This window comes from Pyxicephalus adspersus, chromosome 1 (genome assembly GCF_032062135.1).
Source record: "Pyxicephalus adspersus chromosome 1, UCB_Pads_2.0, whole genome shotgun sequence".
NCBI lineage: Eukaryota > Metazoa > Chordata > Amphibia > Anura > Pyxicephalidae > Pyxicephalus > Pyxicephalus adspersus.
Window position 1 is genome coordinate 109,953,642 of NC_092858.1, and position 24,081 is coordinate 109,977,722.

The following is a 24,081-nucleotide window of genomic DNA, read 5'->3' on the forward strand; positions in this document are numbered from 1 at the left end:
ATATATATCTATAAGAAGCAAACAAGAACGTGTGTGTGCTTGTGACTTTTGTGGGAAAATCTAGTCCGATGGCAAAGCCGAGGCTTGGCCTGTGGAAAGTAGCAAGATTTACTCCCAGGCGGCTCCTCCGATCAGGCATCGCAAGCGTTTATATAGGTGCCTATGTAGAGGAGCTGAACTCTTGCCCAACAGGAATAAAAATAAGTCATTTTAAAATATGCTTTTTTCTTAGTGCATATAGATGTTTTAATCATTTGAACAACACAAACATTTTTTTAGGGCTAAGGGTAATATGTATGCTATTAAAAAGAATGCTTTTTTAGGGGAACAGTGACTTTTAAGGCAAGCTCGCCAGTGTGAAACTGCCGGGGATGCGCGGCTCCAGCAGCGAGATCATTTCTGTTACTAACTTCCGCGCGGATACGCCAGAGCCTGAAATTTAGTTGGTGAATTGAGCGAAGGCTTCCCATTTTGGATCGCGAATACGAATGCACAACCGAGCCTCCGATTTTGCTTGGTGAATCAGGGCCTGTGTCTTTACTCACAGTTTACCTTGGACCTCCTCCCAGCTCAGCAGCCAAGACATGGCCATATAAATAAGCAGGCTGGGAGTTTATATCCCCAGCCTAATTTCCAGTATGAATTTCAGGTGAGACAGTTATACCTGATCATACCCAGGCCTCTTTAGCTCCCCCATCTGGCCATGAAGCTCATTGTCATTTAGTATGGTACTTCAACTCCACCTTCAGGGCAAAAGGAAAACTGTCCGACCTAACAGAAAAATACTCTGTGTATAAATTGTATCTGGGCAAACCATGTGATTTCTTTGGCCAGCTGTTACATAGTGAACACTGAGACATACTTTTTATTAAATTTTTATTAGAAACATTACAACAACATAGTATACAAAGGAGAAAAATAACAATAGTGTAGGCAGTAGAGTTCAGTTTGTTCTTCAACTAATTGGCAGTCACAGCTCTGATAATACCAAAGCAATGAAAGTATGTGTAATGCACACGGGTGTGGACCCACTTTGCCACTGCGCTAAACTGCAACCTGGTCTTCAATAGAGCCTTAGATGGTGAGGATAGGTTTGGGCCGCAGGGTAGCTGCCAAATGCAACACCAAAGCAGTCCCCGGGTCAGTGGCAGCTGACCAGAGGGGTCTGGCCACTCGGTGCAAGCACCGAGGGGGCTTGCTTTGCTTGGAGGGTATGGGTCAGGAGAGGCAGCAATCAAAGTCCATAAACAAGATCCAAGATCAAGGGCAGGTGGTAAACAGGCAAAAGTCCATAAACAAGATCCAAGGTCAGGGTCAGGCGGCAATCAGGCAAAGTCCAAGAGTTCAGTAAACAAGATCCGGTACACAGCAAAGCAGACAGAAGAAGCACCCTTGCACTAGGAGTTAGACTAGCTGTAGTAGGAAGCACCTCTAAATACCTGCAAAAATCCAGCCATAGGCTGGTGAAACAGAGGGCGTGTATGAATTGCCTTATAGGTGAAGAAGGACACATCCACGCCAGCACAAACACCAGAGCAAGGAACTCAGGTAGCAGGGTTACGCTACCTGCTGCTCGCGAAGTCAGTATGGCGGCAGGAGAGGAAAGAGAGGACCTGGCGCCCTAGCCTGCGATTAGGGGCAGCGGTGCCGGCACAGCCCGCAGTGCTAACAGTATGCTATATTAAAAAATAAAAACATAATTATTGCAGGGGGAAACCAAAACCCATTGCCTAAATCTTGTATAACAGCCGTACGTGCAACATCCTTTAACCATGACAGTTATCTATAGAACTTTTCAACTAGAAATAGATCCTATCAAACTAAGACAAACCATGTGTAACACCCAAAGTTGAGTATTTAAATCTGTCATAAATTGTCATACTTTCATGGGCATTACTACCTTTTATATAAACTTTTACCACACCTGAAAAAGCGGGTAACTTGTTTATCATTCGCTCTCACTGCTTCAAATTTTCATCATTTCTCAATTCAGTAATTACCCCTTGTAAAGAAGGTACCACTGGACTGATCCATTCTGCCAGAATAACCCTTCTGGCCCCCAATAAACATATAGTAATCCAGCCCTTATACTTTATACGTGTGTCAGTGGGAGGCACAATCAAACATAAGATAGGGTTCAACTGGAGGACATGATTCGTAGACTAATTTATAAATCCTAATACTACTTTCCAAAATCTTTCAATCTGTGGGCAGCTCCATAAATAATGTGCCAATGAAGCATGTGGTTCACCACATTTTGGACACATTGAATGATACCTTCCCAAATTTACGTCCCTTTTCCAAAAAAATTTGTATGCTCCATGCATCACTTTAAACTGAGTCTCTCTCCAAATATCATTAATCATATATTTTCGAATGGTTAGATAACCCTGCACAATTTGTTCCACCAGCTCCGAATTTGTTAAATCCTTCTACCAATGTCACACATTGGTGCTGGATAGTGATTTATTAAAATATCTTTGATAAAACTGATATATGGCAGATATTAATGGAGGAGACAAGGTAGGTAAATTCTCAAAAACACTCCAATGCATCGGTTGCAATTGGGAATATGGCCCTATCAGTGTTTTATAGTGTGTTACCACTTGCAAATAATATAAAAGATGAGCCGACCAAGATAGTAGCCTGGAGGGATAAAGGTCAGCACGTTTCCATATCTAGTAAATCCTGCCAATAATACAGCCCTCATTGTTTACACACTTGAAAAACTCTGCATGCATGTCCTGCTATGAATCCTTGGTCTCCACTGATAGGAAGATACTTAGAAACATTCGTAGGTAACTTAAATTTACACCTAACTTCTCACCATGTATATACCATATCTCTAATCAACAAATTATGTTTCGAATAAACCGGTAGTTTAGTGACAGTACAATGCATCAAAGCCTTCGGATCCCATGGAGCTACCATATTCCACTCTAGTTCAAAGTTTGAGCATCTGGAGGTGCCCGACAGCCAGTTCACAACATGACGTGTAAGGCATGCTAAGTTATAAAACCTTATGTCTGGGAAGTTAACCCCTCACTCATCTCTTGGTAAACTTAATTTAGCTAACGATATTCTAGCTCTTTTGCCCTGCCAAAAAAAACTACTAAATGCCTTATTTAATATTTAAACATCCTTGTGCTTTAGTAGTAAAGGAATAGTCTGCATAGGATAAAGCTATTCGGCAAAGGATGGCATTTTAAGTATTTGGCATCTACCAAATAGAGACAATGGTAATCCTCCCCACATTTACAGTTCTTTAAGAACCTTCTGAATCAGAGGCAGATAGTTTAATTGGTAGAAGGAGGATGGATTAGGGATCGCAAAATTTCCTCGAACTTCCGATGGGTCCGCAAAATTTCGGCACAGGATGATTCCCATGGCTGCATTCATTCATGATGAGCACAGTCGCGGGACTCCTGTGTTCTTGGACAGAGAGTCTCCATCCAAGAATACATACTACAGGGCTGCAAGAGCAATCAGGGGAGTGGAGCTGTCAGCTCCGCTCCCCTGATTGCTCTTGCAGGTCCCAAAAAATTCGATCTCGAAGGACGAATGTTACATGTTTACATGCTTACATGTTTGGTAAGAGAGAACGGCCCGATTCGCCACGAAATCGAATTTTAAAATTTCGCTTGCTCATCCCTAGGATGGATGGGTTTTCCTATCTTGATGCCAAGATACATTATGTATGATTAGTGGAAGACAAGGTACCCTTTTAATAATAAAAGTATCTACTATCCTGCTCTGACAGGCTGCTGGCGATTTTCCCCTTCATCTTTAAAAACCTCTCTTGGGTGTATTTATTATCCACGAATACCAATCGAACTACTGTGTATTTTCCTGCCATCACACATACTAATGTAGATCTACAAGACCCCTTGGTTAAACAAAACTGGATTGAAGTACCCTTATCCTAAACAGTTTCTAACCTATAAACCCCATATATTTGTGAATATTTTGGAAAATTTACAATCGGGAGCTTTAAACATTACCTATACTCTCTATTGGATTACTTGGGGATCCCATTCAAAAAAGCAATCATCAAATATATTGCCAGTCAGTCAGTCTTCAAAATCAGCACTTTGAGCGATTGTTGACATATTATCCACATAATAGTGAATTACCCTGATTTTTAAAAATCCCCTGAGGAAGCCCCCAACGGGCGAAACACGTCAGAGAAGAGATCTACACTCATTCGACTTATGTGACACAATACCTATGTCAACATGTACAACTACCCATTTAAACTTTATACTGTATAAGAATTGTTCACACTTGTAATTGTAATAGCTGAACAAACTTTTGATTTATTCTTTTTCTTTGTTTACTTCTTGTATTACATATCAATAAAGTAGATTTTATAAGTATCCTAAATAATCCTATTATAAGTATCTCCCATTTAACTGTCTGCCCTGAAAGCCTGCTCTCTATATTTTCTCTTTACTGTACATAATTTTGGATAATATTTTTGCATCCACATTTATCAATGTAATTGGGCTATATGATTCTGGAAGAGTGGGGTTCCTGTCCTTTTTTGGTAAAACTTTTCTGTAGGCTGTCATGCAAAGAGAGACAGGACCACTAGGGGGTGCTATGGCTTGCACGGAGGTGATGTGAGCCCTGAGAAGGGCCAAGGCACAGAGTCTAAGCAGTAACCAGGTTTCCTCCAGAGCCTCTGATGGTGAGGATATTGTGCCTCTGGTTAATGCCAGGTTGCGGTCCTTGGGCACACCAAGGTTGGCAAAACACGATATCAAATCACAAAGCAGAAGGGTACTCAGTGAAAGCCAGGGTCGAGGCAGGTAGCAAACAAGAGAGGTCAGGTCACACACCAGGGGTCAATTGCCAGGGATCAGGGAGACAGACACTACTGACACAGGGGCCACTGCGAGCACAGGGAACAGAGGAGACACTGGTAGCAACAGGAGGCACAGGTGACTCAGGGATATCCACAGACAGACAGGAACACTGGAACAGCACAGGGAAGTTGGTTGGGAACCAACAGACTGGACAACGAGGGGTTAACGCAGGAGCTGGACAGAGGAAACACTGAATTAAGCACCAGGTGAACAGGAACTAACTCACAGAACTAGGGGCTTAGCACAATGAAAACACGTTGCACGAACACAGAGTGCAGTGTGTGAGCTAGTTAAATATCCAGGGCTGGTCAAGAGGCTATATTCTGATTGGCAAGCGGATTGGACAGAATTGATAAAGCTTGGAAACAGAGTCATGCCCAGCGTCAGAACTGCCCGCATGAGCAGGAGAGAGGCGTCTCTTCTTTACCCCCCCCCCTTTTAAGGGGCCTCCCCACCCGCCGGAGTGAAGGTTTCAAGGGAAAGCGGAGGTGGAACTTTTTATCCAGAAGAGGGGAAGTTTTTTAGCCAGAAGACACATCTGCACCAGGAACCCATGATATGATCTCTCCTCAAGGTCAAAACCTTTCCAGTCAATTAGGTACATAATCTTCTTACGAGAAATTTTGGAATCCAAAATTTGATGGACTTCATATTCCTGAGAAGAATCGGTTGCAGGAGTAGCCATTTGAGAAGGATAAAAAAAGCAGTTCTGGACCAAATGCTTAAGTAGAGACACATGGAAAGCATTGGACAGCATGAGATGTGAAGCAAGGGGTAACTTAGGCACCTTTCAACAACTATTCCTGGTGAATAGCCAGACTTTGTCCCCAGGTTGGAGAAGAGGCACCTTACGGTGATGCCGATCAGCAAACTTATATAGCTACATAGTAGGTTAGGTTGAAAAAAGTCAATCAATTTCAACCACTAGGGAAATAAACATATCCCAGATATAAAACCCTATAAGACATAGTTCGTCCAGAGGAAGGCAAAAAAATCCCGGTACAATTTGCTTCATCCAGTTCCCCGGATCAACAGTCACTGTTATTTTTACTTTAAAGCCTTAATACTCAGTTATATTCTGTGCTTCCAGAAAAACATCCAGCTTTTTCTTAAAGCAATCAATAGTAGTTGCTGAAACTACTTCCTGAGAGAGCTGATTCCACATTTTCACAGACCTTACAGTGAAGAATCCCTTTATCAGGAGCTTAAACTTCTTTTCCTCCAGACGCAAAGAGTGCCCTCTTGTTGTTTGTAATGATCTCAAAGTAAATAATGGTGAAGAGTGTTCTCTATATGGACCGTTTATATATTTATACAGGGTGATCATATCCCCCCCTAAACGTCTCTTCTCAAGGGGGAATAGATTCAGTTCAGCTAATCTCTCCTCATAGCTGAGCTCCTCCATTCCTTTTATTAATTTAGTTGCCCTTCCCTGCCCTCTCTCCAATTCAGCGATGTCTTTTTTGTTAACTGGTGCCCAAAACTGGAGTGCATATTCCAGATGTGGTCTGACTAATGTTTTGTACAGGGGCAGGAAAATTTGTCTCCATCTCTGCACTCTATTCCTATTTATTACAAGAAAATACTTTACTAGCTTTAGATATTGTAGCTTGACATTGCATGCTGTTATTAAGTCTATGATCTACCAGAACTCCCAAATCCTTTTCCATTTCCGACTCCCCCAAATGTATTCCCCTAGACAGTATGTAGCATGCATGTTCTTAGCTCCCAAGTGCATAATTTTACATTTATCTATATTAAATGTCATTTGCCACTTGGCTGCCCAATCAAACAGGTCTGCTTGTAGAATACATACTGTATGGACTTAATTCCATTACATAGTTTGGTGTCATCTGCAAACACAGAAATGGTACTTTTAATCACAAACTCTATATCATTTTTAAAGATTTTAAACAGTAAAGGTCCCGACACTGAACCCTGGGGTACACCACTAATAACTTCTTGTAACAGGCCGCTGACTGCTCTAGGTGTACTGATGTTGAGGGCCGAACATGGTTGAACTCCCTCTGCAGGGTACAGAGTGCAGGTACTTCAGTAGAGCAAGGTATAAGAGATGGAAGGCGAGGATGTTTGCTGTAAACAATAATATAATATATATAATATAATAATATAATATATAATATAATAAAAATAGGAGATTCCTTGGTGCTGGTGCAAACATGATTATTGTGAGCAAACTCTGCCCAAGGTAGCAGAGCCACCCATTGCTCCAAGGACTGATTCCATCTGTTCATTAGTTTGAACTCTACAGAAATGTCAAGGGATTTGCAGAAGCCTTTCCAGAAATGTAAAGTAAATTGTACCCCACGATCAGAGGCGATATGTGTAGGCATGCCATGAAGTCTAAAAATGTCTTGAATAAAGACTAACACCAATGCTGCTGCAGTAAAGCTGAAAGAGGTACAAAATGGGCCATTTTAGAAAAAACGATCCACAACCACCCAAATAACTGTACAGCCAGAAGAAGGAAGATCAGTGATGAAATCCATAGATAGATGACACCAAGGTTCTGTGGGAATAGGTAGTGGAAGAAGTGGGCCTGCAGGGGAGCAGGTGGCAGACTTTGAGCACAGGCCTTGACATAGTCTGTTATATCCTTGCAAAGATTGGGCCACCAGTACTGTTGGGAGAGAAAAGTGTACTTTCTGTAAACACCAGGATGACCAGAAAGTTTCGAGTCATGTGCCCAACGTAATATTTTGGTGAAGAGTTGAGGAGGCACCGAGGTTTTACCAGGAGAGATAGCCGATTTCAGGATAGAGGTCAGGGTCAAGATGCGGGCTGGAGGGATGATAAACTCTGGCTCCGCAACAGACTCAGAATCCTGTGGATCAAAGGAGCGAGAAAGTGCATCTGCTACGGAGTTGGTGGAATCGGGTTTAAAAGTAATCAAAAAATCAAAACAAGAAAAGAATATTGACCAATAGGCTTGCCGGGGGTTCAGACAGTGAACAGACTGCAGATACTGAAGGTTTTTGTGGTCAGTAAAAATAGTGATCTTGTGGGGGGAACCCTCCAAAAGTTAGCGCCATTCTTCTGAAGCTAACTTGATAGCCAGGAGTTCTCTGCCTCCGATGGAATAATAATTTTCTGCTGGGGAAAACTTCCTAAAAAAGAATGCACATGGACGATATGCTCCAGTGGGGATCTGAAAGAGAAGAGCCCCCACTCCAACAGAGGAGGCATCAACCTCAAGTGAAAAGGGTTTGGACACATCAAAGCTTGCTTCAGAGCATGAAAGGCCTCAATAGCCTCAGAAGGCCAGTTCTTGGGGTCAGCCTCCTTCTGGGTCAGGGCAGTGATGGTAACTACCAACGTGGAGTCATTTCTTTTGAATTGCTGGTAGTAGTTAGTGAAGCCCAGAAAGCCTTAAGGCCACAGGGTACTGGCCAGTTAGAAATAGCCAAAACCTTTTCAGGATCCATGGAGAGACCCTCTTTGGAGACAATGTAGCCCAGAAAGGGCACCTTGGGGAGTTCAAACAGGCACTTCTCAGCCTTCACATAGAGTCCGTTGTCTTGGAGTCTTTGTAGCACCAGGTGGACATGCTGTCTGTGAGAGAGCAAGTCAGGGGAAGAAATTTAGGATGTCGTCCAGATAGACCACAACACAGATGTAAAGCAGGTCACGAAATACTTTGTTGACAAAGTGTTGGAAGACAGCCAGGGCATTTCAGAGACTAAAGGGCATCACCAGATATTCATAATGCCCATCCCTGGTATTAAATGCTGTCTTCCATTCGTCCCCCTCCTTGATCTGAATTAGGTTATGGGCCCCTCGGAGGTCCAGTTAGGTGAAGACCTGGGGACCATGGAGATGGTCAAAAAGCTCGGAGATAAGCAGCAACTGGTATTGGTTCTTAAACATGAGGGCATTCAGACTGCAATAGTCAATGCAGGGGCAGAGATTCCCATCTTTCTACTGAACGAAGAAGAATCCTGGACCAGCAGGGGAAGTAGACTTGCGAATAAATCCTCGCTGCAGGTTTTCCCTGATGTACTCACTTAAAGCCTTAGTCTCAGGGAGACTGAGAGAGTATACCCGACCTCTCGGAGGTGTGGAACCAGAGTTCAATAGCACACTCGTAGGAGCGGTAAGGAGGAACCTGCTCGACTTGGCATTTGGAAAAGACGTCCTGAAAGTCCAAGTACTGAGTAGGGATGGCGCAACCTCTGACGTGGAGAGATTGAGCAGCTTGAGAGGCTTGAGCTTAGTCAAACACTGGAAATAGCAGGAGGGGCCTCAAGCCAATACCTTTGGAGTAGACCAATCTAACATTGGGGAGTGTTGTTAAAGCCAGGGGAGTCACAGGATGACCGTTGATGGGGCCTGCGGAAGAACAAGAAAGGTGATGGTTTCCTGATGTAGCACACCTACAGACATTTTCATGGGCAAAGTTTGGAAGCAGAATAGTCCACAGGACAGGTGCACTCCTTGACAAGAGTAGCAGAGAGTAGCAGAGATTAAATTGCCTGCTGCCCCAGAGTCGATAAAAGCCTTTAGGGCAAATGTCTGTGTCTTGTGGTGGAGCTGCATTTGTATTAAGGGATGCTGAGTGGAGGGGAGAGAAGAGCCGCTGAAGTTTCCCGGCCACTGTGGGCTGAGTTTAATAAAGTAACCTTTCAATCCAAAGTACATGCAGAGACCCGAAGATAGGCAACAGGATCTCTCCTCTGGAGATAGACGTGAGCACCCCAGTTACATAGGTACTTCTGATGAAGGAGAAACAGGGGGGACTGGAGGCTGTAGAGGCCGCTGGAAGGATGGAGCTAGTCATGCGGAGACGACCTTGCGGAAGCGAGTTTTCTCTTGGAAATGTTCCTGGAAACGTATATCAATCTGGTTGGCCAGGGAGATCAGGTCATCCAGAGCAGTGGGAATTTCTTGACCAGCCAACATAATGAGATCAGAATGGCCCTGCCAGAAGATAGTGTGGAGGGCCCCGTTGTTCTAAGCGAGCTCTGCCGCCAAAGTGTGAAACTTAACAGCGAACTGGCCCACGTTAAGTGACTCTTGGTGGAGACTTAGGAGAGCGCTGGCTGCTGAGAAGGCCCCAGCGGATTCATCAAAAACCCTCCTAAAAAGGCTCAGGAAAGCTTCAATGCTACAAGTGACCGCATCCTTCCTTTCTCAGAGCGGAGGCGTTAATGCCAAGGCTTCTCCAGAAAGCAGGGATATCAAGTACGCCAATTTAGCCTGGTCAGTGGGGAAGCTTTGTGGCTGAAGCCTAAAATGTATATTGCATAAGTTGATGACACCACAGCAGGCCTTGGGATCCCCAGGAAAATCATTGTGGGGTGGTAGGTGAAGTGCAGAGGCCACTGGTATTGCAGGAGACTGGACCAGGACCGGAGGTTCAGCAGGCGCACTGGAGGGGACCAGAAGCTGATCCAGGTGGGTGGTGAGCACACAAAGCTGGCGAGGTACCTGGGTTTGAGTAGCTTCCTGGACGTTCAGCCTCTGGGCAGGTAGTTGGTTGGGGTCTGTTGAGGTCTCAAAAGATATTTAAGAAGGAAAGAAAAGCAGGGTTTTTGGCACTAAAAAAACTTTATTGGTGTACAATTCATAGTGTAAATATATATTTACTACATAAACAAAATAAATTAAATTAAACATGTGCCACAATATTTCCTTGTGGCACAGGGTATACAAATTAGGCTTCAAAAGGTCACAGAATACAACATATAATGAAATAGATTTGACAGGTATAAGATTGGACCACAATATTATCTTGGGGTCCACCAAGTGTCAAATTTGCCATAGGGGGCACTAGACATGCATCATCTAGCCAAAACATATACATTAACTTGCAATACAGTTTTATAACCATTGGATCATGTTGATAGTTGTACCCGATGTGTTTCGCCTCATTAGGCTTCCTCAGGGGTAATAGTTTGGCATCATATGTTTAGCACTTGTAGTGTTTGTATATGATCTTTGTAGAGTAATAGGTTCTGCTTACTGCAAAGGTTTAGAGTGATGAAAATTTCCCCAGCACAGAAAACAGTGTATTAATAAGTTCTAAATAGGATTGGGTATCTTGGTATCAAGGGACTGGCAAGCTCCAGGCATACTGAGTACTGGTTGTATGGTCAAAATGCTGGCAAGTACTAGGCATACAAAGTCCCGATTGTATGGTGGTGGTTTGCGTGCAGGGGAGCAGGTCTGTTGAGGTCTGAGAGGGTGGATACATGGTTCGTGCAAACTGTCACTTTCAAAAAGACAGGACCACTAAGGGGTGCTATGGCTTGCATAGAGGTGATGTGAGCTCTGAGAAGGACCAAGACGCAGAGTCCAAGCAGTAATCAGGTTTTCTCCAGAGCCTCTGATGGTGAGGATGTTGCACCGCTGGTTATTGCCAGGTTGCGGTCCTTGGGCACACCAAGGTGGCCAAAACACGGTACCAAATCACAAAGCAGAAGGATAGTCGATGAAAGCGGGGGTCGAGGCAGGCAGCAAGCAAGAGAGGTCAGGTCACATGCCAGGGGTCAATTTTCAGGCACAGGTGACTAAAGGATATCCACAGACAGACAGGAACACTGGAACAGCACAGGGAAGTTGGCTGGAAACCAACAAACTGGACAACAAGGAGTTAACGCAGGAGTTGGACAGAGGAAACACTGACTTAAGCACCGGGTGAACAGGAACTAGCTTACAGAACTAGGGGCTTGGCACAATGGACACACGTTGCACGAACACAGAGTGCAGTGTGTGAGCTAGCTAAATATCCACGGCTGGTTAAGAGGCTATTTTCTGATTGGCCAGTGGATTGGACAGAATTAATAAAGCTTGGAAACAGGGGAACGCCCAGCTTCAGAACTGCCTGCAAGCGCAGGAGAGAGGCGTCTGTGCTTTAGTGAGGAAGAGGTAAGTGTGACATAGGCCTCCTTACTTGTTAGAAAAATAAATACCAGACTTCCACTTACGAGGGGGTGCTGAGAAGTTCCTGGTTTGCCCAGAAAGAAGAGAGCCAGAGATGCCATGAATTTTTCCGCTGTTTTCTGGGCTTGGAACTTCTTCGGATGTGGGGACCCGCTATGGTGCCATTCCTTTGACTGTTCCTTGGTTTGAGGATCATAGATGTGGAGCCGGGTCTCATCCTAACTAAGTCACTAACCTAGCCAAAAAGTCCTGTGATGGTTCAAAATGGGCCAAAACGGCTTTGGATGCTTCAACTCGTTCCTTCTTCTGATCACTGTTCAATCATTTCGGCACCCACTCCGCTGAAAGCTTGCACATGTCTAGGATAGTGGTGATACAAACCCAACACGCTGCCGTGAGATGTCAAGTATCTGGGCTATCTTTTTTGCAGATATTCGCCGGACCTCAATATTCAGCTAATGGACAGCATCGCAGGTTGCCGGGTCAGTTGAGGTTGGGGGGCGCCCACTGTGGGGCTCATCTTTAACTGTGAAATGCCCAGTTTTGAAACGAGATATCCAGGTTTTGACAGTGCTGTGGGAAGGACACTTATCCCCCAGTGTTTTTGACATCTCAGTGTGAATGTCCTTTGCTGACTTTTCCTGAAGAAAAAAAAACTTCATGACGGCCCATAACTCCAACGATGTGAAACTTGCTTATGCCTCTGCCATCACAGCTTCTCACTAAAAGAAAAAAACAGTTTTAAGAATCCCAAAGACCTGATATTTGCAGGGTTACAGTGAGGGAAAGAAGTATTTGATCCCCTGCTGATAGTCTTGTAGCCCAGTCTAGCCTTGAGTAGGTCTACAATCTTGTCCCTGGCATCCTTAAGCTACGTACACACTTCCAATTATTATCGTTGGAAAACGAACGACGAACGATCCTGCACGATATCTACGAACGATCGTATAGCACCGATCCTGCACATAGAGATAACGACACGATCGTTCGTAGATATTGTGCACACAATAGATGCGATCGTTTGAACGATACAGGAAGTTACGTGCACCACAGGAACGTTCGTTCATCACGCATGCTCAGACCATGGACGATCAATGAACGATCGTACACACGAACGATGGTCAACGATCGTCGTCCAATCCGATCCGCCGGTCCGGTCGTTCGTTTCCAACGACTTTCCTTGTTCGTCGGCGTCGTTGGTTACTTTTTTTACGAACGATTTTTGCCCAATCGATCGTTCGTCGTTCGTTTTGAACGATAAAAATTGGAAGTGTGTACGCACCTTTAGACAGCTCTTTGGTCTTGGCCATGGTGGCTAGTTTGGAATCTGATTGGTTGATTGATTGCTTCTGTGGAAAGGTGTCTTTTTTACAGGTACTGTAACAATCTTGGATTAGGAATACTGCCTTACAGAGGGTGCTCCTAATTTCCGCTCGTTACCTGCATACAGTGAAGACACCTGGGAGCCTTAAATCTTGCTGGTTGATAGGGGATCAAATACTTATTTCACTCATTACAATGCACATCAAGCTCTGACTTTTGAGCACTGGGTTTTTGAGGGTTCTTTTGTTGTTATTCTGTCACTCACACCTACAATAAACCTATCATTACAATTATCTGGTCATTTCTTTGTCAGAAGGCAAATGTACAAAATCAGCAGGGGATCAAATACTTCTTTCCCTCACTGTACATACTAAGATATTAGGCTGTCATATGCCACCACACTCATTTTTCTATTTCATCTGGAAAGGGGCAAAGCCAGGAACTTCTCAGCACTGCCTCGTATGATTATAAAGTTAATACAGACCTGGGGACCAATTGTCTTTTTTAATTTTGTAGAATTCTGCCGTGTATCTACCAGGACCAGCCGCCTTCCCATTTGATAGATTGGATATTGTTGATTGGATTTCCAGCAAAGTAATTGATGTGTTTAACATATCCATCTAAATTTTAGATAAAGTAGGGCATTTGAGCTTCTTTAAATAGGCCTCTGCCAGTTCTGTTGATTCTGTGATGTAGAATTGTTATTTACATTTTTTTGCTATATAGGCCACATTCTTGCCCCTGAGATAAGCTTTATTCACCTCCCAATACAAAATCAGATTAGTTAAATGTTCCGAATTGTTTGCTTTGTATTCATTTCAAGCTGTTTGTATTATTGTCCAGAGCTCCAGTTCTTTATATAAATATTAGGGGAAATGCCAATAAATCTTTAACATGATTGGAGTATGATCTGAGATAACCATTGTACCAATTTCCGGGCAATCTGTTAGGGAGCACAGTGGTGTGGAGCAGAACAGGTAATCTAGCCGTGAGTGAGTGGCATGAACATCTGAATAGAATGTAAACTGTTGTTCAAGTGGGTATTTTTTCTCCATACATTGTCTAAATGCAATAATTCTACAAACTCAGTTAAATGAGTTGTCCCTTTATTATGAAGAGAGGGCTTCCCTTTTAATGTACATGTGGAGACTTTTGTTGTTTTATCTTCTATAAGATTCATAACCATGTTAAAATCACCACCTATCAATTGGTATGGATTTTGATCTTGAGAAACCCATGAAGATAGAATTTGAAAAAAACTGTATGGATGGGGATTTATAGAGATAACTTTTTATCAGCGAATTCCAGCACCAATTTAACAATTCTACCTTCTTGATCTGAGGAGCATGATAATGTTTTACATTGAGTGTGTTTGTTTAGAAGTATCAATACCCCTGCTTTCTGTCCAATAGCTGGCCAACCATATACCCCACCCACAGCCTTCTCATCCTATGGAAATCTGAAGTGTCTAGATGGGACCCCTGTAGTAGTGCAACATCAGTTGTCAGTTTTTTTCAGGTGTCTTATTATGGCCATGCTTATGTGGGGATCTTAAACCCTTAACATTTTATGAAACTATTTTCATCGAAATAATGTTTCAGAATATAAATATTGTGCCATAACAACTGGTCCCCCTTACGATTCGTAAAGGTATAGGGCCAATATTTTATTCTTAAAAAATGTCTAGGTAAAGATGGTTGCTTCAGGTGTACTCTAAAGAAATTCCTGGGCATAAGTTTTCTAACAGTGGGGAAAACATATGAAACATAACAAAAACATAGCTATTGACATAGCACAAAACACATACAGTATTGATGTAGAGATCTTCTTTTTTTCCTCATGGAAATATCTAATAATAATATTATCAACAATTAGGTGTCTGTGGCTCATACCCTAAAAAAGCAAAAATCATCAAGAGAGCCCTTTGGGCATCCCTGATTATCAAAATTGAAGACTCTCTATGGCACTTATAAACCATTAGTAATACCTGCAGTAGCAGCTATATTGATAATAATGATAACTGCAGCCTCCTTCAACTAGGCCACCATCATCATTTCTCACATACCAACGACTTGAACAAAAATTGGCATCACAATAAACAATAGAACTTTTATGTCATTATAGCTCCCGTGTTAAGGACACTTCAGAAACAAAAAAATGCAAAGTTCTGCTGCAAGAGAGAACATCACTTGTTTCAGTTTCTTCTTTTCAGAGTTGTGCCCCAGTTGTTTACGAGAAGTGGATTTGTCTATCAATCTTTGTTGCTTGGGCTCTGATCCTGTAGACTGCTGAGACTTTTGCGAAAGAGGTATTTCCTCCTGAGATTCAGTAGGTGTCCCTTCCGGAATTGCTTGACACAAAACTCTTAGATACGCAGTTGCTTCTTCAACCGAGGTGAAAGTGTGGTTATTTCCTTGTGAATCCCTGATATGCAGAATATATCAGGGCCGGATAGGCTAGTGTAAAACGAATCCTGTGGTTGAACAGCTCCGAGCAGATTAACTAAAACTTTTGAGTTTACGTGACACCTCGCCTGGGTAGTCTGCAAATATTAACAGGATATCTCCATCCAGAATTAAAGTTCTTTGGCTCTTTAAGCTTGAAGAATCGAGGTGCAGTTTGTGTTATCCAAGTCTTTTACAATCACAGTTTCGTTCCGTTGGCTTTTTTCCGGAAAGGCCCATTCCACCTTGCATGCAAGTGGAATGTCCAACAGGTCAGGAATAATATTGGCAAAGAACTCTGGTAGTTGAGCTGATTTGCCACTTTCTGGTGTTCCTATAATCCTCAGGTTGTTTCTTCTGGCTTTATTATCTAAGTCGTCTAATTTAAACAGCACATTAGCATGTTTAGTTTCTAAAGATGCTAATTTTGTATTCGCCATATGTAAATCATCCTCCAAGGCTTAAACGTGTGTGTCTGCTGAGGTAATGCGTGTGGATTGAGCTTTTAAATCTTGTGTCAGGAATAGTATTCTTTTCCCTTTTGCTCTATCACTAGTCTCCTGCAATGTGGGTGTCAAAATACTACAGCATCAGCTATTTTGGACCAGTCTGGTATGCTACTATTAGTGTCTTCATCTGAGATAAAGGGAGATTGAGTGCCCGCTGGTTTAGGATCTTTCCTGGTGGCCATTTTGGCTTCACTTACCCTCCGAGAATCTTGTCAATTGGTTTGAGTTATCACTCGCTGGGTCAGCGCTCTTCCCAGGAATTTGTCCATCAGCATGTGCAGTATCATTGGAGAGGTGAAACGGCTCTTGTTAGTGAGTGTTTAGCTGATTTTGAAGCAGCTTATCATCTACATTGTTATCCTAATCTGTGGAGTTGTCTCCCTTATCGGCATTTTCACTCTCATCTGTGAAGCCCATTGTCACTCTAATCCACATGGTCACTCCTTTCTGTGGTGCCTGGTAACCCCAATAGAAAACCTTCTATTCAGATCTGAAGTCCCCCTGCCGAGGAGCTCAGGTGACACCCCCCCCCCCCCCACATTTAAAATAAACATACAGCTGTGGTACTGGAGAGTCAGAAATATCACATGACAGGGAAAATGAGTTAAAAAAACCACTAAATATGTGACCTATCAACAATAGGAGTAGTTCAGACTCATATATGGAGAGCCCATGGGGAGGGGTCAGACCAGTTTTTCAACAGTGTAGGAGGTTTAGAATCTTTAAACAAAAGTAAACCCAGACAGATCAAAAAAGCTACATCACCCAACCTTGCTCCTAGATGGTCGGAAAAAAAGAGAATTCCAGGACAGCGCGGGACCTGATGACGGACTTCTCCAGCGGGATTGCGGGATCTGTGGAATTAAAAGTAAGTGTGATTTTTTTTTTATTTTTAGTTTGTTCTGCTTTAAAAATTATCCACTCCACAGCACAAAGTTGACTATTCAGTATGCAGTGTTGCTGGGTACTCATGCCAGAGCCTCCATTGTTATGTTGCATTGTGAAATATACCAACAATAGCTTCAATGTAGACAAGCCGCACCAGGGGTTCAAACAACTTATTTTTCCAAAGCAGTACCTTTTTACACACAGAACCACAAGACTGGCTGGGGAGTCACATCCATCTGTAAAGGTGGTTCCAACATGTATTGGTTCTTTTCACCAGGTGAATGAATTTTTGACTTCTATCAGTTAGCATAGAGAAACATTGTCATTGACAGCATTGCACACACACACAGATCTTCTTGTATCATTCAGATGCTCCACAGCAGATTTGCAGCAAACACAGAATCTGACAGACTCTGTGTGCAATACAAGACACACCTGAACACTGCATGTTCACAGTGCTCCTTTATTATGTCTGCTCTTTATTAAGCAAAACAGATTTATTCACACAATGTGCCTGTGGCTACAAAGACAGGATTCTTTATGGTATAGATAACAAATACACACTAAGCAAGCTCCAGGATTCATGTTATGATCCAAACATATAGGAAGATCATCATACCTTTGTGGCTTGAATTTAGCATGCACTATAACATGCATCAGAGACCAGCAGAGGGGCTCACCTCCAAGGTGACCTTTAGAAACCATACAGAAGGTACCTCGCCTGGACAGTGGACATTCAAAGATTTATTCCAGCCCGGTAGGTGGCCACACCAGTGCTAAAAGTGGGAGGAGGAAGAAAAAGGACGAATACTAGATGTATGGACCACTTTGAATTTATCTAGTTAGGTATAGAGAGTGGAAGGGAAAGGGGATTAAGCCTTTTGTATGCAGACATGAAGTACCGGTAGTCAGGAAAATAATTGATTTTTAGTGGTATATGTGGCATATTGATTTCAAAGTAGTCATCAGAGTTTTCATCAAAGTGGCAAACACTGTCAGGTGATCTGTAAAGTGGAGGTCATACTGAATGCAAATTTGTAAATGCAGTTGTAAAACCACTAGTACACTAGTAACCTGTAATTATCAAGAGTTCATCACGGTAGTCAACTGCCACTTTTATTAATGAGAAGTCAGTAATGTTGTTGTGTCTGCATAATAAATATGTCAACTTGATAATTTGAGGAGAGACAGTAACCAATCAGCACTCAAGTGAAGCTGTGCATATAAACAGCTTAATAATTTTAAGGTGTATGCAGCAATGGTTTTGGATGTACATATATTTACTGTTCTTGTTTTATTGTTCTAAAAAGTGGATCCTTTGTGTCCTAAAAAAAATAATTTAAAATAAGCCACCATAAGAATAAACATTTATTATGTGCATTTTCAACTTTGATACTAACTAGCTCTAACAAGGGTATCAACTAGCAAGCACTAGCAGCCCTATTATTTCCAAAAGGTATGCCACACTCTGAGGCATCTACCATTGCGTTGGGTAGGAAGATACGCATAATATCAGGTGATCTACATTTTACAGATGAAATGTTGAAAACTCTTTCACCAAGGTTAAAGTTGCTAATGAGTGTTTCAGATTCTCTTTACTAAACAATTTGCATGAATCTTGAAATTGATTTAGTAGCCTACAAAACCACAAAGCATAAAGCAGAGTACGTATTTAGCCCGGTATACCAATATTTATACATACCTCTGTCTAACTTTTCTAAATATACAAGGATTAACAATAGTAATATATTGTTTTTAAAAATTTTACTTTTCTCCACACCAGGAAGTGCTAAATCATGTTCTTAGGGACATTGAAATATTGGTTGGTTATTTGGATTCGTATAAAAAGAAAAAAAAAGGTTAGTGTCATAATTATGAATGCATGGCTTTGTCATTTTTTCATTTTTAGATGAACATGTAAAATAGACAACCTTAATAAACCTCATCATATTGGTTAAGGTTTTGAACAATAATTAGTTGTTTAGTACTTGAGGGTTACAATATTTACTCATTGCATGTACAGGTACTGCTTCCTGATTTTTAGCTGATTTAGATAATGCAAGTTTGTAAAATAATTAAAACGCACATATATAGTATATACTTGAATAGAAATCAATTAAAAAATGAGCTGAGGTATCTACTTTTATCTGAAAAAATAGGAAACTACTTTAACTCAAGTATAAATCTAGTGCGTTGTCTATGTGGTTGTCAATGCTAAAATCTATGTGGTTGTCAATGCTAACATTCAAAAAAGCAATCAACAAAAATGCTAATAAAATCAGGCTCAGTCTATACATTTTTATTAAGTTGGTTCTATTGCGTTATTTATTCTTAAATGATCTTTTGTGCATGATTGATGATCACCAGTAGATGGTGCTGTAAACTTTGTTACAAACAGCTACCGGTAGTATTTGACAGCTCTGATCTGTCAAACTGATGCCTGTCTGACAAAAACAGTTATAGCATATGCCACTAGGTGTAATGCGAGTATAAACTGGGATGCTTTTTCTAATGGCAATTTGAGGGTGGAAAAATGGTTGGATTGAGTATTTATTTGAGTATATGTGTAATTTATTTTATTCTGAACACTACAATAAAAAGGCAAGACATGCACTCTTAACAAAATAAAATAAAAAACTTGTCTTAAAACAAAGCAGCACAGAAAGTTAAGTAACGTATTAGTGAAACCAGGATCAAAATAACCTTTTAAGTAAACCCATAACATAATGAACTTTTTAAAGTAAATGTCAAGATTCCACAAGATGCCTACATTTTTTGACAAAAATTTCATCAGTGTCTACCTCTATTAACTTCATTCTTAGCAGTCCTTTCTAACTTTCTATAGCTGCATTATATGCTACTGTGCTTGCATGTCCAGTAAAATATACCATTACAGTGATTTTTGCCCACAACAATAGTAGTTTAATAACAAAGAGATTTCTTCTCTGCCAGCAGAACAGTGTATATGGCCTCTAAACAATGAATAGCCAATCTTTAAATATTTCTGCCTTTTTTTATTTTTTAGTTTCAAAAGGAAAAGCTGCTATTCCAGAATCAGATTTTTTTGACTGCCTTCAGAAGATAAAATATGCTTTTAATTTATTAGTAAGTAAACACATGTGAAAAAGTAAGTAACTTTCATGTAAACTGTTGACTTTTGCAACATGCAAATTAGATCTTAAAAATTAGATATTCATTCAAATAATTCCTTCTAATGTACTTTAATAAAATTATAAGGGAAAGGTACTTTCATATTAACAAAAATACCTATAGATGTAACAGTGCATGGGGGAAAAAGTAAATACATCTCTGACCTATTTTTTGTAAGTGTTTTGCAGTCTATGACACTTATATGGTGAAATGCAAAATTACTTATAAAGTTTCAACATATTTGTGTATTTTCTTTCATGAGCTAGCATTTTCATTCCATTCTCGGCAGCCTTTTACAGGACTTTAAATCTGGGCTTTGACTAGTCTAGTTTAAAACTGTTTATTTTTTCTTTTGAAAGTAATTTTTAGTGTATTTGTTATTTTTTCTCTGTATCCAGATATAAAATATCTATTTTCAGTACAAGTTTGAAACAGATCACATTATCACCCAGTTTTGATGCTGGTCTGCAATAAATGTGTTTGGAAAAATCTATCCAGAGCTAATTTCAAGCTGGGTTTTAGCTTTTCTGAGTCTCTGATCATAGCCAAAGCATCCTTTTCAATGTCCTCTGCAGAAAGCTGTCATTACTGCCGCACTCTGTAAAAATGGAACACCGTTTTCTGATGCTATGCTAGAAAAATCAGATCAGGTTGGAGCAGCCTAAAAGAAGAGGATAATAGAAGTAAAAACAAACAAATAAATACACAAACTTTGACTGCTATTTTGTGCTGCTAGTATGTAGGAGTATCTCAACAAAAGGTGAAACAGCTGCAGTAAAACAAATGCATTCTGTAACACTCAGAACGTTAAAGCTATAGTCAATGTAGCTAATTGATTGTGTGAACCCTAGGTGTAGTCAAGGTGCAGAGTCTAACTATCAGTCTGGTCTTTTCCAGAGCCTCTAGTGGTGAGGGTGTTGCACTAATTCCACGTTGCAGTACCTGGACACACCATTACAAAATCAGCAGACAAAATAGTCGATGGCCTGGTTTGAGACAGGCAGCAATCAGGCAAGGTCAAAAGTCAGAGTCCAGATCCAGGTGAAGTACCAGAAGGCGACAAAGAAATTCAAGTGGCATGGGGTTCTGAGACACTGGAGGATGGCAGGGAACTTACACCGCACCAGAACACAGGGGATAGTAGAAGACAAAGGTAGACACTGGAAGCACAAGTAAAACAGGGGCCAGCAAAGGCACAGAGAAATGCAGGAGAAACAGGTGATTAGGCAGCATCTGAGCAGGATTCAGTTCAGCACAGCTAGGGGCTTACCACTAGTGTGGAGACACATTGCTTGAACATTGAGTGCGGTGGCTGAGCCAGCTAAATAGCCATGGAGGCTATCTCTTTATTGGCCAATGGGAGGTGCAATGCAGAATAAACCTGGAAAAGCAGGTGGACTCAGGGTCAGAACTGCAAGCATACACAGGAGAGAGGAGCTGATGCTTTAGCGAGGAGGAGGTAAGTGTGATACATGCTTACAGTGAAAAGGAGGTGTTTACAATGAAAATGGGCATGGTGAGACACTGGCATGCATATTCCCTCCTAATAAAGATGTATAGACTAAGTCCATCAAGTTCATTTACTAGGGTAATAAACATACAAGAAACCAGCATATCCCAGATAAACCATATATACATAGTTTCTCCAGAGGAAGACAAAAAAACCCTTTTAAAGCATGGTTCAATTTGCTCTAACAGAGGGAAAAAAATCCTGATCCCATGAGGCAATGGATCAACAGTCTCAGATGTTTTTTGTTTAAAACTTTATATAGTATTATCTGTGCTTCTGGAAAAGCATCCAGATTTTTCTTAAAGCAATCTATAGAATAAGCTAAAACTACTTCCGGAGGGAACCGATTCAACATTTTCACAGACCATACTGTGAAGAATCCCTTTCTTATGCGGAGATTAAACTTTTTTTCATCCTGGTGCAAATAGTGTCCCATTGGTAGACAACCCTTCTAAATTAGGTAAAACATTTTTTTTCCTTAGGTTTTTTTAAAAAAAAGGGTGAAGCACCACCCCTTAAGTCTTGATCGCCGTGGTGATCAAGACTTAATGGGAGCGCTGAGCCTCCAGGGATACCTATGTCATGCATCCCAGGAGGCTCTGGCTGTTCCTACTGTGCAAAAGGGAAGGGCAGGAAGATCAACACTCTTTTTTTTTCCTCATTAACAGTAGCTATGTCACCCAATATCACACCTGGGCAGAGGGGGATCGGGTAACCTAGCATGAAGATGGAAGAGAAGTCAGAAGATGGCAGCACCAGTCGCGGAGCAAGAACGAAGAGGAATTCTCTGACAAATCGGCGAAGCGTGTCGGGTGGGAAACAAAATTATTGCTGTCTGAACAGGACCTAAACTACTTGTACTGTACATTTATTTGTTGCCTAGCTTATTTCTCCTATGTTAGCACTAGGACTAGCATAGGCCATCTCTGTCTAGTTTTATAATATTTTTGTTTGAAATAAACTTTATTGTTTTATAAAAAACATTCAATGCCCCAAAAAATCCTGTCTTTTCTCTATCCCCTAAAACTCACCGTCTCATTGTAGTTCCCAGGCTAGGCACATGGGAAACCATTCCTTCTTAAAGTTCTTGGGTTACCACTAAACAATCTTTTCTCCAGTTTCACAATAACCTATTTGTGAACTGGTGACCAAAAACTGGACGGCTTAATAAGGATGAGGTCTGGCCAATGCTTTGTACAGGGGCATAATTATGTCTTCATCACTGCAGTCTAGACCTCTTTTATTAACCCCCCAAGTGGTAATCCCGAGTGTGACTCGGGGTAGTTTAAACCTAAAAAAAACGCCACTTACGTTGCTCCATTGTCGTCCCTCGTCATCCTGCTTATGCCCGCAGGTCTTGGGGACACGTCCTGCTCCTCCGATCTCCAGACGCGCAATGCAGAGATGATCTCCGGGGATTTCCGGTGACGTCGGTGAATGCGTCGGTGCGGGTGGGAGGATCCCTGGTAAATTCAAATGATTTTGTATTGGATTTAATACAAAAAAGCTGTATTGAATCCAATACAAAGAAATTTCATATAATATATATAATTATATTATAAATATATATATATATATATATATATAAATATATGCTACTGTACACTTACATTACATGTTTAACTACTTTTTTTTTTTTTAACAGATACTGTTTTTTATTTAAAGTTTATTGTTAAATTTATTAAATATTAGACAAATTTCGGTGAGTTATGCCTAAAAATGATAGCCTACAATATAAAATAAATTTCCATGCAAAAAAAGTGTAACGCTTTTTGCATGGAAATTTGAACGGAATTAAAACGCTAGGGAGGTTAGTACTTTCCTGGATTTAGAAATTGTGGCTTGACATTGTATGCTAATAGGTCTATGATCTACCAAAACCTCTTGATCCTTTTCCGTTTTTGACTTTGCCAAATGTATTCACCCTAGGCGGTATGCATGTTGTTAGCCCTCAAGTGCCACCCTTCACATTTATCAATATTAAATATCATTTGCCATTAAGCTGTCCAATTAAACAGTGCATCCGGGTCTGCATGTATGTTATAGACATCCTGTATGGACTTTATTACTTTACATAGTTTGGTGTCATCTGCAAACACAAAAATTGAATTTTTAATTCTAAACTGAGTATTATTTATAAATATGTTAAACACTAATAGTCTCGACACTGAACCCTGGAGTACACCACTAATTACCTTAGGCCATCCAGTAAATGAATCATTAATCACTACTCATGTGATGCAGTCTTTAAGCCAGTTCTCTACCTATGCTGACTATCACTTTCCTTCAAAAACAATGTGGTTCTTTATCAAAGTCTCAAGTATCTTTCCAACTTTAAAAGGTAAATGTATCAAATCTGTAGTTACTTGGTATTGAACTCATTTTAAAGATAGGTACCATATTGGCTGTACGGTAATCCATTGGTACTATGCCAGTGATGAAAAAGTGTCTAAAAATTTAAAATTATGGCTTTGAAATATCAGAGC

The 24,081-nt window shown here is 41.1% G+C and overlaps 1 protein-coding gene across 2 annotated transcripts in view; it reads left to right on the plus strand.

Annotated features, from left to right (window-relative positions):
- The window catches only part of EPS8L3 (EPS8 signaling adaptor L3), a 254,614-nt gene that overhangs the window by 109,167 nt on the left and 121,366 nt on the right, over window positions 1-24,081 (plus strand). For both annotated transcript variants that reach the window (XM_072423530.1, XM_072423540.1), the window contains exons 10-11: window positions 18,719-18,794; window positions 19,961-20,040. In XM_072423530.1, the coding sequence (XP_072279631.1) occupies window positions 18,719-18,794; window positions 19,961-20,040 (156 nt within the window). The remainder of the gene's footprint in view (window positions 1-18,718; window positions 18,795-19,960; window positions 20,041-24,081) is intronic.